At 43.9% G+C, this 19,684-nt stretch overlaps 1 protein-coding gene across 2 annotated transcripts in view; it reads left to right on the forward strand.

The window, feature by feature from the left end:
• Positions 1-2,062: 2,062 nt before the first annotated feature.
• ARG1 (arginase 1) overlaps positions 2,063-19,684 on the forward strand; it is a 32,226-nt gene continuing 14,604 nt past the window's right edge. Inside the window, exons 1-6 of one of the 2 annotated variants that reach the window (XM_032800769.2) lie at positions 2,063-2,215; positions 7,836-7,908; positions 9,383-9,557; positions 10,922-11,081; positions 11,573-11,667; positions 13,563-13,667. In XM_032800769.2, coding sequence (XP_032656660.2) covers positions 2,063-2,215; positions 7,836-7,908; positions 9,383-9,557; positions 10,922-11,081; positions 11,573-11,667; positions 13,563-13,667 — 761 coding nt within the window. The remainder of the gene's footprint in view (positions 2,216-7,835; positions 7,909-9,382; positions 9,558-10,921; positions 11,082-11,572; positions 11,668-13,562; positions 13,668-19,684) is intronic. The other variant, XM_032800770.1, reaches the window with a different exon arrangement.

The raw sequence follows: 19,684 nt of genomic DNA on the forward strand, positions 1-19,684 counted from the left end.
TGACTGTAATACATTTGGCAACCATGACCTATCTCAGGTGACTAGGAACAAAATCATCCTGCTGGTTCAAGATTCACTAGTGCAGTGGTTTTCAATCTTTTTTCATTTGTAAACCCCTAAAAAATTTCAAATGGAGATGCAGACTCCTTTGGAAATCTTAGACATACAGGTTGAAAACCACTTTTCTATGGTAAAGACAACCTTTCGTGGATCCCTTAGACATAGTCTGAGGACTCCCAGGGGTCTGCGGACAACAGGGTGAAAATCACTGCACTAGTGTAATAATTGGGTGACACACAGGAGGGCTTGGAAGTGACTGAACTTTATTTCCTGGCTCCACTCACTTGACGTAGATTAGATTGCAAAAGTTCATGCCCCTGTCATCTGACAGGTTAATAACCCCCAGCTCCAAAAACCATAATCTTCTTTTGGCTGGAAAGGAGTGGAACAAAGTACATACTCCATGGGACTGTGTTATTTGGACAGCATCCACTCACCTATGGAGGTTCTCGGTGATTTTTCCTCCCTGCCCTTGTAGGTAAAATAGTTCTGGCAATGACAGTGCTTAATTTATGCCCCCAATATGCAGGAAGCATTTACTATGAGTGCTTCTACTGCAGCCCAGAAGACACATTGGAGCTGTTTTTATATGTATGTGGCCACACAAGTAGCTTCGTCTGAATTTTCAGGGGGAAGTGATGTGGAGAGGTGGCACTGGCAGGAATAACACAAGGGGAGAAAAAAGTTCAGAACCTGTCCTCTTATCATCACAGGAACTGTGCCCATACTTAGCATCTTTGTGAGGCTAAGGGAAATTTTTTAGAAAATCAAATTTCATCAAGAGAACTTTGTAGACATGTATAGCTCTTCTCTCTAGAAATCTTAATGGTTGCTTGCCAAAATTTTCAGAAGTGAGTGGCTAGTAATTATGGATGCCTAACTTGACATGCCTTGATGAGTTCTGATTTTCGAAAGTGTAGAGCACCAATGTGCTAAAAGAATCAGACTCTTTCCTGGTATCTTTGATTGGGGCCTCAAAAAACAGAGGCATCAAAAAATAACTAGTCACTTGAAAACCTTGGCTGTTGTTCAGAAGCCCGCCCTCAATTTGGGCTCCTGGCTTGCCTGACTCAGCAGTGTTTTAACACTTGTTGACAGCTGCATAAAGCTGTTAAGCTCCCAAAATGAGTAAGTTTGTTTCTTTCAGATGTTATCCCCTATCATCAAAATTGTATTTGTACTATATACTCTACACACTGAATGGACTCAGATAGCTATTTTCAGAGACGGGGAGTCAGATTTCGTAGTGGGCAGGCACACCCTTGCTATCTCCTGTGCGTGCATTGAGTGCATATCTAGCACTGACGCACGAAAGTATCCTCAAGGGACTGCAGAGAGGTGAACTATGACTATGCTCTGGTTTTGTCTGTTCCTTCCAGATAGTGCAGGTCCTGATTCTTCCTATTGGGTATATGAGGCAGGGAATGCGTTCAGGAAACCTAAAAAGGCTTTTTAATAATAGTTACTGGGGAGGTGTTTATAAACCTGTCACTTAATGGAGACTTATCCATCCATCTACTACAACAGGATATATTAATACTTAGAAGGCTATTGCACAAATATCACAAAACTTGGATTTTAAGGTTTCTTTTAAACCGTGGAATTTAAAATTAAGAAGCTATAGCTATTGGATAACAGCAACAGACTGCAGCAGGGTGTACTTTCCTGAAGGATAAAGGCCTTCTATTTCACAATATAGACAAGGCGTGTCTTGCCCTGTCATGCGCACCACAGCAGAGTGTGCTACTTAACACTTGCAGAAGAGTTAGAAGCTTGGCACTCATAAACAGCTGTGAATTAACAAGCTTGCCATAGTTATGTAAAATTAAACAATAATTAATACAAAATACACAATTAATGGGGTTATTCTCTTGCATAGACTCAAGGACAGGAAAGTGGCAATTGCTGATGCTGTTCTTGTGCAATTGCTCTTTTCAGTGAGTGGAGAAAAAGAAAGTCCCACCTTCTCCCACTATGGTAAATAGCTTCCCTTCTGTTATAAATGGGAGCCAGTGAGAGGGTTGAGAGCCTGCCTTCCAAAGGGAGGGACCTGTTCCATTTTGGTGAGATCCCAGAGGGGAAGGTGTGTGGCAGAATGAGCGTCAAACCAAAGACCTCAGTCGGAATCATCTGGGCTCCTTTTTCAAAAGGACAGGTAGAGTGTCTCTAATTTTTCTAAAATGTGCTTATAAATGCTTGTGTTTAGGGGGTTTTAGACTGGAAATTATGAAGCCACTACTGTCTGTGACCTTTGTTCCTTGTTTCTCTTGGTCTCATTCTCTTTATTAGAAAGGGGGGCATAAAGAGTATCGAGTAAACTGCACGTCTAACACAGGTTTCCACATCTCTGGATGAGAAGGCACTTTCACCCATGTCAGTCCCAAAAGTAACACTTAACTTTGTTTTGTTCTTAGTGCAAATGTTATATTTCAAAAAATTTCAGTTAAATTCTATTTGGTTTGAGAAACTGAGGCACAAGAGAATTTTCTTTCTTCCCCACACCAGCTTTGTAGACCGTAAACCTCCCTTATTAATATTGCACACTTCTCATGAACAGAGCCTTCATTCATGGATAAAGGCTGGCCTTGTAAATATGAGCAAAAAGTCTAACCATAATTACACTGTAATTGTTAGTAATTTACAGTCTTTATTTGTGTAATGTGGGAATTCTTCTAATCTTAATGACAACTTGCAGTGCGGAATTCCGGATATACACCTGCCCGAACACATTTAAATCAGTGCAGTCATACTTATTTCAACAATTAGGCACAGCCTACACAATGCCTCTGATGTGATTATACTTGCTTCCAGATCACACCCTCCACCATCATATATGTAATAATCTGCTTCCAAGAATTATGTTTACTCATTTAATTATGAAGATGGTAACTCTCCCCTCCGCCCACAATGTTCATGGCAGTGGCATAGGAAATAAATATTCAAGTAAAGAGAGAATAGTGTTACGGAAATATTAGCTCAGTAACTTTTGTGAAGCAATACTATTCAGAAACAAATACAAAGAATAAAAAGCTGGTTGGAAAATTTTTTTCTGCAGGAAAAAATGTTTTCAGAGGAAAAATTAAAAACTGAAATATTTCAGTTCTGAAGTTTTGCCACTGTGTCTTATGTGAGTTGTAATTCAAGTGTATCTTGCTCCTGTTCTCCTCTATAAGCCAGGCTCCCTGGTCAGACTCCATCTCTCATAATGTATAACAGGCTCTCCTCAGTGAGGTTGTAGGGTTGGGAGAATGAGGCAGCATGGGAATCGTGTGGCCATGGTGCATCATGAAAGATGAAGTCCAGCTGGGGGCCTGGCCCACAGATGAGAATAGCAGCACAAGTCACCACAGCAGCACTTCACAAGTGAAATGTCTTGGTATTCAGTTTTCTGGGGGGGAAAAGCAGATAATTTTAACAAATAAATTGTTTAGTCTGAAATGCAATTTTCCATTGAAAATCAGGTTTGATGGAAATTTTCAATCAGCCCTAGTCTGTTTAGAAATTCCTATCTCAATCAGCTTTAAATAGTCCAGTGGCAAAGCTGACCACCGTCTAGGTGGTCTTCCTAGATAAACAGTATGACTATATGACTAAACAGTGTTATATAGAAAACTAAATTTAAGTCATCTTATTTTCAGGGGTGCTGAGCACCTGCCCCTCCAGTTAAAAATCAATGGCAGTTGTAGGTGTTCAGCACTTTTAAAAATTAGGTCCTCTTTTGTAAGGCTTTCCTTCAGATAAACTTACTACTTTACTCCCAAGCTGAGCTTTTCCTTAGGAAAACCCTGCCCTCTTCAGCCTGCAGTAAGGGCATGGTCTTCAGTCCCTTTTTATTCAGCTAGCAGCATTACCCTGTGCTGTAGCCCAGTTCAGCTTTGTCTCAGAAACAAAATTACACACACTGGAAAAGAAACAGATTCTCTTTCCAGCCTGGCATGTGCCTGCTCCTGTTACCAGCCCACTCTCTTTCTACACACTCCATTTCCAAACTGTAAAGTGCACCTGAGGGTGAGGGCTTTCCCCTCCTACATGCACTAATTCAGTGGTTCTCAAGCTATTGTACTGGTGACCCCTTTCACATAGCCAGCTTCTGAGTGTGACCCCCATCCCTTATATATTAAAAAAAAACTTGTTTATATATTTAACACCATTATAAATGTTGGAGGCAAAGCGGGATTTAGGGTGGAGGCTAACAGCTCACAACTCCCCATGTAATAACCTTGTGACCCCCTGAGGGGATCCCAACTCCCCGTTTGAGAACCTCTGCACTACTTAAAGTAACATGCCCATTTATTCTTTTTGGGAGTTATTCCATTTCTGCAATTCATTCCTTAGAAAAACTTACCCCAAGTATCACAAAAAATTATTAAGTCTAGACTGATACAAACATGCAATACATAACGTTCTGCTTTGGCTGGGCTGCTTGTACTCAGAGGTGTTAGCTGAACTTGCTTTTCTTTCCCCTTTCTCTTAATTAGCCTACAATATTGTGATGTATAAACAGTTGCAGCCTCTGGGGTCCCAAGTACCAGAATGAATGTGTATAATGTAGGGCCAGATTTTCAAAAGAGCTGAGGCTCCAATGTTCCAAGTGCTTTTGAAGATCTGGCTCCAGTGGTGGGAGCTGATCACTTTCAGACATTATCATATCTCAAAAACACACAAAGAAAACCCCCAACAACAAGCAAGGAATTTAAAGTGTGTGTAGAGTGGAATCTGTTAAGCAACATTGAAAATGAAATTACTAACATTTGCAGTGTGAATATCTCAGTTATATACTGCAACAGCCCTGTGCATGCTCCGCCCCTTTGAAAATCAGATAGGATTCAACATTTGAAAGTTATATACACCCTCTTGTTTCTGAGCAGAAGTGAAGCCACTAACTGATGTGGTTAAAAAGAAACTTATTCTATGGGGGCAAGTTATTTCTTATTTACCTATTTTAGGGTTTTTTCCATCTTCAAAGGGGAAAAATTACATTTCTCTTCTAGCCCAGTTAGGTGGTACCAGTCAATCATAGAATATCAGGGCTGGAAGGGACCTCAGGAGGTCATCTAGTCCAACCCCCTGCTCAAAGCAGGACCACTCCACACACAGATTTTTGCCCCAGATCCCTAAATGGCCCCCTCAAGGATTAAGCATACAACCCTGGGTTTAGCAGGCCAATGCTCAAACTACTGAGCTATCCCCTGGAGACAGGATATGGGTGTAGATGGAACCCTGGTCTGATTCAGCATGGCTGTTATCTCTTATGATGCAATTTACTGGTCTTAGAATATAGCTATTTCATTTTAAATGTGTTTGTTTCAAAAATTAATTTTGGTGTTAGATAAAATATCTCTTTCTACCGTGAAATAGTTTGTAGTAGAAAGATAAGAACAGATGGGAATAAACTATGACAACTTCGTTTTGTATTTCTGGCACTGGACTGGTACTCAGGAGACCTGGGTTCAGGTCATGCTCTGCCACAGACTTCCTAAGTAGCCTGGGCAAGTCATTTAATCTTTCTGAGCCTCAATTTCTTATCTGTAACATAACAATACTTCTTTTCTTCCATTTTTTGTTGTATTTAGATTGTAAACTCTTAAGGGAAAGACTGGGTCTTCCTATATACAAGGTGTTGTGACAATAAGCACATTAGATTCTGAGGTGGTCAGATACTTCAGTAATCTGGACAATATAAGTAACTAATGTTAGTTGGGTCTTGTAGGTGCTACTGTAACTAAAATAATATATTTTATTAATGTTACCTGATGTCTCCATTGAATCCAGCTGTCTCCTGGCAATAATTCATATCCTAGTTTGCATGTTCCGTTCTCATTTTCCACTGCCAATAACTGAGTCCTGCAAGTCTTGCTCATACAAGTAATTCTCATGCGCACACATGGTTTCATTGACGTCAAGGGGATGGCTCTGATAAGTAGAGCTCATAAACATGAGTAGAGCCTTGCATGATGATGCCCTGAATCTGGAGTGTCAAACTTCCGACTTGGTGTTAGCTGCGAAGTGCTACAGAAAGGACATCGCTGAATCTAGGCACACGGGAGCTATTTAAATCTGCCTGTTTTGTGCCTTTGAGGCATCTGGCATTCTCTGCTCCCTCAGGCAGCTGTGCGGTACACTTCAAAGACAGCTGGGCTGCTTTAAAATGTAGCTTTTACTTAAAGCACTATTTTGGGACCAGTCAGTCAGTTCGCATTTCAACTTTTTAATTAAAAGTCAAACTCTAAAGCAGCCTAGCCACAGCTCTCAGCTGGAGCTTGGCTAGAAGAGAAATATAATTCTTCCCGCTGAAGCTGAGTTACTTCAGAGGAACAAGGAGAGAAACTTCAAAAGCTGCTGTGTCCCTTCTCCGATCCAGCTGACAAGTTTCCCAAGCAGTTGGCCTCTGACAAACCTTTTTCTATAGATCTGAAAAGGAGCCAATTTACCTTTAAAACAACTCAACTCCCATTAACGTCCGTGTGAGCTATGAGGCAGATAGACTGGGCGCAATACAGCAGCTGCTCTCTATGGGAAAATGAGTTCATTTCCAGTCTCAGAGCTGGCTAATAATTATTTTAAATAATAAAGAAAATGATCATCTCCTTTTCAATGTAATAGGCAATAGAAGAAACTGTTACCCTTACAAAAGATGTAAATGCTCTTGTGAAGCTTGTAGTGAATGTTTGTTTCTGTATTAGCAGCAGAGAATCCTGTGGCACCTTATAGACTAACAGAGGTTTTGGAGCGTGAGCTTTCGTGGGTGAATACCCACTTCGTCAGACGCAGGTAGTGGAAATTGTTAACATTCCCGACATCCAGACTGTTCTTTTTCTTGCATGCAACTAATGCCTTGTCTACACTACTGCTTAAGTTGATGAAAGTTACGTCGCTCAGGATGTAAACCCCTCCCACACGAGCAATGTAACTTACATCGACTTAACGCGGTGTCTACACCATGCTAAGTTGGCGGGATACGTTTTCCCATTGACGTAACTTCTGCTTCTTGTTCAAGTGGATTAATTATGTCCATGGGAGAGCGCTCACCGATCGACTTATTGCATCCTCATCAGATCCACTAAATCGATGCTGCTGCACCTATTGCAGCGGCATCGATATAGCGTGCTATGAAGACAAGCCCTTAGATAGAAGCTTTCAGTAATTTCATATAGAACAAAACATATACAAGAGGACAATGATTTTTGCTTTTACTTATTTGAAATGACCAGAGGTCATGCTTGAGAATTCCTAGGCTAGGTTGGATGTGAAAAAGATCAATTTTGTTAGCTGATAGAACTCTTCAAACACAGAGAATGGCTGATGTTCCATTACCTGAAAAATTTAGAATAAAGGGTTTTTTTTTCTTCTTTCAAAATAGATTCTGTTTGATGCTTGTAAACTACGTTTCAAGGGCCTGGGTCCCTTAAGGTGCAGTTATGTGCACCCATGAATCTATTACAGCAATTTATTTTCTGTGCCCTATTTCAACTACAGCCCCGATCCTGCACCTGGGTCTATGTGGGTGGACCCATGCAGAGCCGTATTCATTTCAGTATGGACCAGCTTGCAGGATAGGGACCCAGATTTATTTCCTGGATAGATTTTTGCCTCCTGTAATTACATCAGAACAGAATAGGTGCTATACTTGTTTTTCTTCCAATCAAATTATTTTAGAGCAGCACATTTGCACAGAATATGTTGTTTAATGTAAATTCTGCTCCAAACCAGGTTTTTGTATAACATGATTGCTCAGGTACACAATCTGCCTGACTTATTATATTTCTTATTAATAGGCACGGCAAGGAACAGAAGAAGGGCCAGCAGTGGTGAAGGAAGCTGGCCTGATTGATAAACTAACAGCCCAAGGTATTTTTCAAATGGAAAAACAAATTTAAATACAATTAACATTATCCATTATAAACACACCAACAAGTACGCAAGCAATGCTCTGACATCTTGAATGAAAAAAAATGACTGAAACGTTTAAATAAAACCAAAACACTATGTTTGAAAATTTGCAGAAAATTGCAAAGTGCCTAAAAATCACAGGAGCTGTGCAAGTTTTGTGCTCACAATTATTTGTCACCCGACAGGATTCCTTAAGTGTTTTGAGACACTTACCTTCTCCATGCAAATTGACCCAGAAGCCCCTATTCTACCCTGCTGCTCCCCTTGGCCAGGAAAAGCATGTACTTATCTTAGATTTCTGGTGATGTCATCTTAGCAGATACTCACTTCGCAAGCCGAAAAGTAGATTCCTGCCCTGCCACCCAGTCGCTTACTGTGTAACTTTATATTTTGTGAAGTCTGGCCAAAGGAGAGATAACTATATATCAAGCCTGGCCTTTCAAATGTGTGTGAATGAAAAAAGCAGGCTTAGGCTGAAAATATGTTTCCGACCCCAACCCCTCCAAGCTCAAAACCACTGGAGAAATGTTCTTCAAACACTTCTGGAGCGGAGGGAAGCTCCCTACGTCACAGTCCCAGTGGTGCTTGGGAGGCTTAGAACTCTGCAGAAGTAGCAGAACCCAACGTTTTTTTAGAGTTGAATGAACTGCTGCCTCCCCATCTGACAGAGCGCTGCCTTGTACTTGTACACTGCTGCCTACTTGGTACTTATATAGCCCCCACTGCCGTAGTATCTGAGTGCTCTACAGTCTTGGATGTATTTATTCTCACAGCACCCGGGAGGTGGAGAAGTGCTACTAGCCCCATTTTTCAGCAGGGGAACTCAGGCGCAGACCAACAAAGTCACTGGCCTGAGGTTACACGGGCAGCCTGCAGCAGAGCAAAGAACTGAACCAGTGACTCTCAAATCTAGGACAACACTGAAACCAGTGCACCATTAATTATTATTATTGTTGATATTCCTGCACCTTGGAGGTCCAGGACACCACTGAGCTGGGTGCTGTACAACCACAGAACAAAACACAATCCCTGCCCCCAAGAGCTCCCTTCCCTGTAAGCTAGCAGCGAGCTCCTTCCTCACCTGCCCTTGTTAACCATCTCCTAGCTACTCAGGAGGGTGAAAGTTTGCTCTCCTACACATAGGCATCTGGAAGCCATGCTAGGAATAGCAGTGTAAGCTCCAGCCTCCGGATTTTCAGAATGGTAACCTAGGCAAATGGGTGAGTTGGGTTAGCAGCTGCTCAATAAGGAGCTAAAGAAGAAATGCAGAGTTATAGATTAAGATGCAAACAAAAAACACATTTAAGCATAAAATAGGTTTACAAATTACCTGCTACACACTAATGTTCAATTGTTTTGAACAGGAAATTTTAAATGAAAACTGTACTTCCTTGTGACCTTTACCTTTTTCGTTCCATTGTGCTAATCACAGGGTGTGATGTTAAAGATTATGGAGCCTTGCAGTTTGATGACATTCCTGATGACAGACCATGTCATAATGCAAAAAATCCCAGAACTGTTGGGCGTGCAAACGAGAAGCTAGCCAGCATTGTGGAAAAAGTGAAGAAGGATGGAAGAACCTGTTTGGTAGTTGGCGGGGATCACAGGTCCTTTTTTATACTTGTCTGTATAAAAGCATGAGTGGCTTTCAGAACTGCACAAACTACCCAAATGAAGAGCCAGTTCATTTTTAGTTAAGTCCTTTCAGTTCAGTTTCAAGTCTAGCAGCTGTCTGTCAAATCTGATCAAAAGCCTTTCCCAATTCCAACACCCCTTTAAAAAGATTGATAGAAAAAATAATCAGCCATTCAAACAAGCCAAGGCAGTTTTCTACAGAGCAGTGTTTGCATTTAAAAAAATGTATGAGGAACCCTCATTCCAGCAGAGGTTAACCTGGGAATTTTTTGGAAATTTGGGTCCCTAACTTTATGCAGTGCAAATAGTTCCAGTAAGGGAGGGGTGGGTAGTTAATGTGGCTGTTCACCAAAGTGCTGATCCAGCAAAGCACTCAAGAATGAACGTAGCTTTAAAGAACGTAAATAGTGTTGGGATTCCCTCAGAGATCTCTCTTCATTCAGCTTCCCAAGAACTCCAAATTTTGTCACTCAGGTATCATAATTTGGCATACAGCAATGCTGCACTGAGTTGATCAAGGAACATCACAGCTCCAAAGTTATACAGAAACTATTTCTTTTTGTACACCTTCACGCATCTCATTACATTTACTAGACACTCCATCCACACTTTAGGATCAGATTGGTTAATCTGTAGGAACCGATCCCAGTAACACATGCTCTATGTGCTGTCCATTTTAGACCTCCTCTTTACCTCATTCTCTACACTCCTAATTTACTTTGTCCCTTGTTATCTAGTTCATAGTAAGTAGTTCCCTGGGTATTCTCCCTCTTCCAAAGAATGAGGCCACCTCACAGGTGTTAATTACTTCAGGCCAGGTCTCAACAAGGAAGAGTCTCATTCAGTTCACTGGGATTATTCAAACTGTGCATCTTTAAGCACTTGTGTACTCCCAGCAAAGTGAAGAGGACAACTCACGTTTACACATGCTTGAGTGCTTTGCTGGATCAGGGCCCAAATTACCATTCTGGACCAGGGCATCTGTGCAGTATGAGAACTCGCTAGCTATTCTCCTGCCAATGTTCCAGTGTTTTGCTCTGTGCTTCTGGGAGAGTGTTGATCCAAAGCTCAACTCCATAGTTCACAGAAAGCCACACCCTTTCCTTTTCCAGCCTTCCTCTTCCTGGATTCTCCCCACACAGAAGAAATATAGCATTTCCAGTGCATGAGGAGCCTTCCTTGGCTGCATAGCGTACTGCAGATTTTCATCCTCAGAGAATGTTTTGCAACAACAAATGCTTTTAGAAATAAGTTTAGCATGGTGCTGTGAGAAGAAAAAGACGTTGTGTGATGTGCCATGTAATGCCTATATTTACACATAACTCTGTCTATTCAGCTTGGGAATTGGAAGCATATCTGGCCACGCAAAGACTGAACCTGATCTTGGTGTAATTTGGTTTGATGCCCACACTGATATTAACACTCCATTGACATCATTATCTGGGAACATACATGGGCAGCCTGTGGCTTTCCTGCTAAAGGAACTGAAGGACAAGGTAATACAATTGCCATCATCTCTTTACATTGCAAGTATCTTGGAAACTCGTCCTAAACAGATGTGGGTTCTTGCTCATCCTCTGCTCCCCCAATTACTACTATAACATTTAGAATTATTAATGGAACCCACACACCTATTTCCTCATATTGGGACCCCTTCTCCCCGGTGGATCACCGATGGCTCCTGTGGGCAAGAAGTCTGGCAGTCTCTGCCCTGAACCCTTGGGGTCAGCAAGGGGCTTCAAAGCTCTGCCTCTGGTCGGGAGTCATGATAAAGGAGGACGCCCAAGGACCCAGTGTCCTATGGCTCTGATTTGGTGGCAAGGTTTGATTTTCAGCCTGCTCTCAAGCCATCCAACCTTTGTACACTCACGTTTTGGGCTTTTTAAGAAGTCAAGCCTTATTCTCCCCATCCCACCCCACTTTGGGAATGAGGCTGTTTGTTGTGGGAGTAACATAGTAAAAATAAAACCTCTTTTGATCCTCTGAGATGCCTGATATTCCAGGATTCTCGTGGATAACCCCATGCCTCTCTGCTGAAGACATTGTGTATATTGGACTAAGAGATGTGGACGATGCTGAACAGTGAGTCTAGTTCTTCTCTCAGTAGTGCTCAAATCCCACATTTCCCTTGCCTAAATGGATGTGTGGTGTTGCTGCAGACTGCAAAGTAGGTGCCTCCTTGACCAGCGTGAGGCTTCATGTGATGTGATTTGGAAACAACTGGCTAGGCAGTAGTACTGCAGAAAATAATCAGGGTATGGTGCAGGGGCGGGGGAACGGGATATAGTGGATCACAAATTGAATAGGAGCCAATAATGTGATGCAGTTGTGGAAAGTCTAATATTCTGGGGTATATTAATGGAGTGTTGTATGTAAGACATAGGAAGTAATTGTCTCGCTCTTCCTGGCCCTGCTGAACCCTAAGCTGGAGTACTGTGTCCAATTCTGGGCACCACACGTTAGGAAAGATGTGGCTGAATCAGAGTGTGTCCAGAGGAGAGCAACAAAAATGAGAAAAGTCTTAAGAAAACCTGGCCTCCAAGGAAATGTTAAAAATGAAATGTATGTGTTTAGTCTTGAGAAAAGAAGACTGAAGGAGGATCTGATAACAGTCTTCAAATATGTTAATGGCTGTTATAAAGGAGATGGTGATCTACTGCTCTCCCTGTCCACTGATGATAGAACAAGAAGCAATGGGCTTAATCTGCAACAAGGGAGATTTAGGTTAGATATTTGGAAAACTTTAACTACTAAGGATCGTTAAGGACTACAATAGGCTCCAAGGTGAGTTTTTCATGGAACCGATTAGACAAACACCTACCAGATTGTCTAGGTTTACTTGGTCCTGCCTCAGCTCTAGATTTCTATGATTCTATGATAAGAGAAAGTAAAGCAGAAAATAGGCCCACCTTCCCCAAAGACAGACAGCCAATGGACAAAATCTGCAATATATAAATCAAGAACTGCAGGGAGCAGACACTATCTTTAAATATCATCTCACCTCAAAAGATCAAGCCACGTTCACCAGGAGTGATTTCCCTCCCCTCCTCTCAGATCTGATTCCTCCACTCACGTTCATGAGTGAAATGTTGGGGGGAAATCCAGTGACTACGAACATTTCCTCCCAAATTGCTCAATCCCTTTTTGCTGACTGAATAAAGCCTGCACCCACAGCCATCAACACCTCTTCTCTACCTTTGGCTCTCTCCTCAAACCAGCTGCCTGCTCCTCTCCTGTGCTGAGGAGTCTCTCCAATTTCTTCAAAGAGAAAAGATGCAATCCAGCAAGAACTCCCACCTTCCTGCCCATCCCCTGCTCTGTACATTTCATCTTTGTTACCTCAGTCTGTCTCTCACAGGTCTGTCTCCTTCTTATCCTCTACTGCCCAATCCATCCTCTCTACATTATTTCCTTAGCTTTCCCTGCTTTTCTTTGCCTCCTCTCTTATCCTCACCCACCCAGCTGGTTCTTTCATCTTCAGTCATCTGCTTCTCCAATCAAAAACTATCTTTGATCAACTCCTGCCTGTCCAGCTATTGCTCCTATCTCTTCCTCTGTTTGCCTAAACCAGCACATGTATAAATACATACATTTTAAATCCAAATTTAAGAACTGAAATATTGATTTGTAGGCATCTAAATGGTGACTTAATGCATCCAAATTCCAAACTAAATACATATTTCAAATATAACCAATAAAGATTAGGTGCCTATATATGTGCTCAGGTACCCAAGTTCAAAAATTAAGCACTTCAATATAAGCAGAATACTTTACCCCCCACTCTTGCCTTTATAATTCATTTATCTGGTTGATAATTTGTAAATAGCACTAAAATGTAAAATGTACTTAATATTTGTACTTAGTTCTCTGATGGAAAATAACATTTCAGAGGTCAGTGCATTTACAAAATGCTGAAAAAACAATGTACTTTCAGTTGCATTCATAAGCAGTTAATGTGTCTGCCATGTCTCTTTCAGCTGTATTCTGAAATCTCTGGGTATTAAATACTATTCGATGACTGAAATAGATCAACTTGGGATTGGGAAGGTGATGGAAGAAACACTTCATTATTTGCTGGCCAAGTAAGTAAAGAAACTATTTCATTTTTTTAATACAGGATAAAAATTACACTGCAACCCACGCTCAGAAATGATCAGGTAAATCACCCCAGAATTTTGAGATCCCGGTCAGTCACTGGAGCGCTCCAGGGATGCTGAATAGATACCTGCCAGGACCGTACAGCAAAATTGTTCTAGGACAGTGGGAGAAGAGGTCCTCTATATGTAATAGGACTATGTGATTGTGTTAAAGTTCAACAGATCTAAGAGAACACGGCACATTTTGCCAAATACTCATGCATATAAATCAAGCCCAATTTATGTACTGACAATCTGAACACATAGATCAGAGAATCAAAATTTCTGCCTTGACAGTTACAGGTGACTCACTAAGTATCGTTGATCATATGGTTAAAGATCACTTCGAAACTCTCCTGTCTGCATGGGCAGCAGGTTTGTAGAAATTTTGGTGGTTCCCAGAACCCACCCCCACCCAAACTCTGCCCCTCACCTGCCCAAGGCTCTGGGAGGGAGTTTGGGTGGGAGAGGAGGTCTGGGGTGCAGGAGGGGTGCAGGGTGCACGCACTGAGAGGGAGTTTGGAGATGGGAGTGGGTGCGGAGGGAGGGGTGCAGGCTCTGGGAGGGAGTTTGGGGGAGGGAGAGGGTTTGGGGTGGGGCTGGGGATGAGAGGTTTGGGGTGTCGGAGGGGGCTCAGGGCTATGGTAGAAGTCTGGGGTGTGGGGTGAGTCTGGGGCTCATGATGCAGGAGGGGGCTCACGGTTGGGGCAGACTGCTAGGGTGCAGGGGGATGAGGGCTCTAGCTAGGGCTGGGGATGAGGGGTTTGGGGTGTGGTAGGGGCTCATGGCAAGAGTAGGAGCATGGGGGTGAGGGCTCTGGCTTGGGCTGGGAGGTTTGGGGTGTTGGATGGGCTCAGGGCTAGGGTAGAGGGTTGAGGGTGCTGAGGGGGGTGAAAGCTCTGGCTGGGGCTGTGGGCTCTGGGATAGGGTAGGGCTTGGGATGAGTCTGGGGTGTGGGCAGGCTGCTCCGGGACAGAGGCCAGAGAGGAGGACTCCCCCTAGCTCTTTCCCTGCTGGCAGCAGCGAGCTCTGGGGGTGCATGGCAAATACATTATTCCCGCTCTTAGCATGAGCGAGAATTACTGTCTCTTGCGTCTGGCTTCGATGAAGCTCCTATTTTTTTGCTTGAGGTACCAAGTCATTCGTAGGCACTGTCATACGAATATTTACCCTCTATCTCGATTATGGCTTCTTCGGGACCAAAAATCTGACCGCATTATAGTGCATGCGTATATCCACTTGCTTTGATCCACCAGAGTGCAAGCTCTACCCTCCTCCCCCCAGAGCGCTGCTGTTCATGTTATCTCCGAATTCGTGTTCTGTTGTGTTGTGTGTTTGGTGAGTGTCTTTGGACTGCAAAACTTTCTGGAACATATTGTTTATGTTCAGATGGATTTTTGTGGCTTGGTTATGTACTGGAACTATGACCCTTCGTGCTTGACCAAAACAGTGAGATATATGAAAAAGCTGTGTTGCCCGTTGAGTCACTTCCTTTGTGTCTTCCAGCGCCGGATTGTGCCACTATATCTATGTGCTAGCACCTGCCACCAATTGATAGTTATATTGGACAAAAACTCTTCATTATACATATTTCGTTTTCAGGTCCACCGAATTCACTCACTACACAGGTTCCAAGGGGATATGTTTTCCTTGTTGGGTTTCTGCTTTGTTCTTTTCACATCACTAAGGCTGTAGAGAGACGTCACGTTTGCCTTCTAGGCCATGTGGATTGCAGCTACTTTAGAGTTTGAATTTCTACTGAGCTCATCTTCTGGGACACCCAACAGGGTTGTATCAGCGAGTTAGTTATATCTCTCTGAGCCTCCGGCTCGTTGTGGGGCTACGCCTATTTGACCCGGTCTACGCTTTTCCCCAGGTTCATCACTCCTGAGGCAGAGCCAAGTGCAGCTGCTCTGGTACTTCCCTCCCCTGCCGACCATCAGTCCACCCAGTATGTCACTGCCACGGTGTAAGAGAGTTAGGAACACTAACCGTCCGGCTTATGCCTGTTGGGGCTCCCATAGACCAAGTGCAGGTGAGTTTCTAACTTATCTTTGTGTCTTGTTTTCACATTTTATCGAACGCATTCCAATGAATTGACAAAGCCTGTGCAAACTAATGCACTCACAGGTAGCTGTGGTGGAGTGCACCGCTACACAGAACAGAGTGCTCCAGTGGGAAAGATGGGAATGTGCCTATGACATGCAATCTTTCATGAAAAGGTTATATGGAGCGCAAGGGACTAGTTAAGTCGTACCCAACAAGCCTTGCACGGAGTCGGCTTATGACCAGTTATGTCTCTGAAGAAAGGGATGGCGATTTAGGAATTTGAACTTTGGGTCCAGACATCTAGGTATTCACCTGCTATTTAACTTCATACTCTGTCCTCCAGTTTTAATTTTCATGCGCTATTTTCGCCATACTTCATTTCTTTTTCCTCCTCTAACGAGGGTGCATTCCTGTGCTTTGTCAATCCCTAATCTGTTTGTAATCTGTGGACAAGGTAGGTGTGTTACAGATGTGTCACACTGTCTGAGATCATTTGATTCACTATTTAGAATCCGGGCAAGGTTCCTGAGTCTTTAGTTGAAGGCGGCTTAGAAAGATGCTTATGCTAAATCTACATGATCTGTTGATCTTGTATTTAGCTGTGATATCATATTTTCCCAGACCTGAGAAGACTTGTGTTGGTGAAGCTTGCTCTTCACCACTGAAGTTGTCCACAATCATTTACCTCACCATTTGTTCCTCTAATCCTGGACTGATGTGGATACAACACTTGTGCCTTCCCTGTTGTAGTCTTGCCTTTATTTTGGACTGGAATTCAAAGTGTGATAGTGTACATTGCCAGCATAAGGCTGTTCAAATTGAATGACTCTTTCTCTGGCAGTCAATGGGTATCTAAAAAGGTGACAGCGCAGCAACTCGTTTTCTCTTCCGGACTTTGGTGGTGGTACACAACACGGGATCACTAGGGTGGCCTGTGGCACTGACGGGAGACGTAGGAGGTTCAGTGTTCAGATGGGCTAATGTCTCGTACATGCTGTTCTTAGCACTGTCTTCAGTGCCGACGAATAGATAGAGTGAGCGAGGAGAGAAGGACGTGGGCCTAAAGCAACTACAAACCCAATGGGCTCTGCGTGTGGAGGACAAGGACGGCGATGAGGATGTTTGTGAAGGCTTTTGTTACTTTTGCAACAGATCTTAGTCTCTTCATGCTGCTGAGTGAAGTGTCGAAAGGGTATGTTTAGTCTTGGTGAGACTTGGGGGTGTAGTTCCAGATTGTCTTGAGCTACAGCTTTGAGATGATGAGGTCCCACTTTACAAACAGGTCCAGCCGGAGTCTGCCAAATGGAAGAAACGCCTGACGATCCTGTTTCTCAGGACTCAGTGGGTAATGATTACATACCGTACTGTATTAGGTTACTAAGTATTCAGCAACTAGCGGCTGGCAGGTCTGAGTCATGACCGTCTATAGATTCAAATAACGCATGGCCAAGTAGGATTCGTTTTTATTTTCCTTTTCTTTCTCCTATGCGAGCCAACAGCTATTAATTTTATGACAGTGTGTCTTGAGGCCTGTCTCACTACCAGAGATCAACGCCTGTGGCGATGCGATGCATTGTGGTATTTAGCAGGTCTTTAGTGAGACCGCTAATGGACCTTCGAATCGCATAGTGTGGATCTAATACATAACTCAATAGTTGCTGGCTCATTTATGTACTCAATTGCAGTGTTGATCACTTTATCCTTTAGACAGCCATAGCATGCTCACTTAGTTTTACTGTGGACTAGACTAAATCAGGCTTTCTTGTCATCCACAGCTAACTTGAGCTCACGCCTTCTCCACTCACTACTCATGCAATAGTGATATCACATTCTACTATATTTATTTGATTCTCTTATTATTAAGCAGTGCAAATCCATAGTCCTCAACAGTTAGAAAAGTTCCCTCACTATAACACTTGCAACGCTGTAGGTAGCATTGCACATGTTAAATATAAACTATGAGATCAGAATTTTCAGTGTGTGTACCTGTTCTATAAAGTTGTTCTGCTACATTAGATCCCTTCTCAAAGTTCACTTCAGGAACTGGGGTGCTGTAGCTGTGTCAGAGAGGGATCAACAAGCCACATCAAAACTTAGTGTGATTGGTCTGTTTTACTTGTATTGTGGAAAACGAAAATAAAATTAAACACATTGTTCAGAAAACGTAAGTGGTCCTGTGAAAATATTCTCACAACAATGGAAACACCTATGCCCCTGGAGGCTTCTTGAATTCTACTTGAAATTATTGTAGCTGCACATAAGAGTTAAAGAATGACATATTGCCTTGGATGAGCACGGTGAGCAAGAGACGATTCTAATTGTTCCATGTTGTCACGCAGCTCCATGGTTCCGTGACTTCTGTGACTTCTCACCGGTGTGCTGGAGCAGTCTCCAGACTCCCAGTTCCCGCAGCAGGGTTTGGTGTGTGGGCTGCAGAGCTGGGGTGGGTTGCTGGTGCGGGTACGGGAGGGTGCACCTCCCATGATAGGGCACCACCCCTCCTTTCTAGTTTCAATGCGCCTCCCTGCATGGCATCAAAAAACCCGGGACAACGGCTGTCCCCCCATTTGGGGTTCTCAATGGTTTCCCAACGCAATGGGAGCTGAACAACGGGAGGTTGGGGCAGAGTGGACAGAACGCTGAGCTAGGTGTCACTGCTTCCCAAGAGCTAGTATGAGCTGTGTCAGCCCTCCATGGCCCTGGCCATCCCACACACCACGGCCCGTGGATCCTCCCGGCGACGCAACACTCCCCCTACCTCTGGCCGCCCTCCATGTTGTCAAGGAGTATATGTAAATCATGCAGGAGGCTGTACGATTTTGTGTGAGAGTAAGTTCCTAGGGGGTAAATGAACTAACGTGAGTAAATTATGATCTCTGCCTCATTTCCGATGTGAGCTGTTCTAGTCTACATCTCCTGCGCGAGGCTTCCTGAATTGTGCCTTAAGTGTCTGTTTTTATAAATTTAATCGCTATCACCCTTCCTGCTACTACTGCCCTCTTTACTACCCTCAATGGACTATGAGGTCCCAAGGATGGGGAATCCCTGCTTGGCAGCGGAGAGTTCACGGTACAGCGGGGGAAGCCCTGTAGCAGCCTTGATCGGTGGGTGAAGAACTATGGACAGTATGAGGCATTTATGCCTGGGTTGTTACCATAGCCCTGTCAGCCCAGCATGAACAGAACCCCGCAGTGTAACACTGTACAAACAACAGAAGAGGCTGCCATACATGCGATGAGAATAGATGTCGTGTCAGTCGGTGCGACGTGTATGACTTCTCTACTCCATCCGCGCCAAGCAGAGCTTACGACCAGCGCTGCGTTGCGTATTCCTTCCAACTTTCAAATAGATCCCCCCATGTACATAGCTACTTACATATGCAACCCATGTATGTTTTACTGCGTTCCTACAGGCCTGGGCTGTGGCTATATACCTCCATGGTGCCCAGGCACCCCAGATTCACGCGCCCAGCTCCACCAATGTTGGCTGGGGCTCCCCTCCAGCGCTCCACCCTGCCACTCCCTGTGCCTCCCGGAGTCGGCCCCGCCCCAGGGGAGCATGAGCGCCTGCTCTTCCGTCATTCCATGCCTGCTCCTTGCAGCGGCTACTGCTCCGGCGTCTGATGCCGCCTCGCTGCACTCATAGGGCAACTGAACTCTGGCATGCCTTCACCCTCACCCCTGTCTTTCCCAATGGGCCTCCAGCAGCACAGGGCCCTTCCTCAGCAAAAGTCCGCTCTGCCCATGCCTGGAGCAAGGGGCGCCCATCCCCCATCCCCAGGCGAGGCTACGATCCGGAGCAATGCAGAGGCGGAGCGCAGGAGATTCCTGACCTGAGAGGGCCCTAAGAGCCCGTGCGTGACAATGGTGGGGTGAGTGTGGTTCCGCCCCTGGGGGCGTGGATATGGGGTTCCT

The sequence above is a fragment of the Chelonoidis abingdonii genome, chromosome 3 (assembly GCF_003597395.2).
Source record: "Chelonoidis abingdonii isolate Lonesome George chromosome 3, CheloAbing_2.0, whole genome shotgun sequence".
Classification (NCBI taxonomy): domain Eukaryota; kingdom Metazoa; phylum Chordata; order Testudines; family Testudinidae; genus Chelonoidis; species Chelonoidis abingdonii.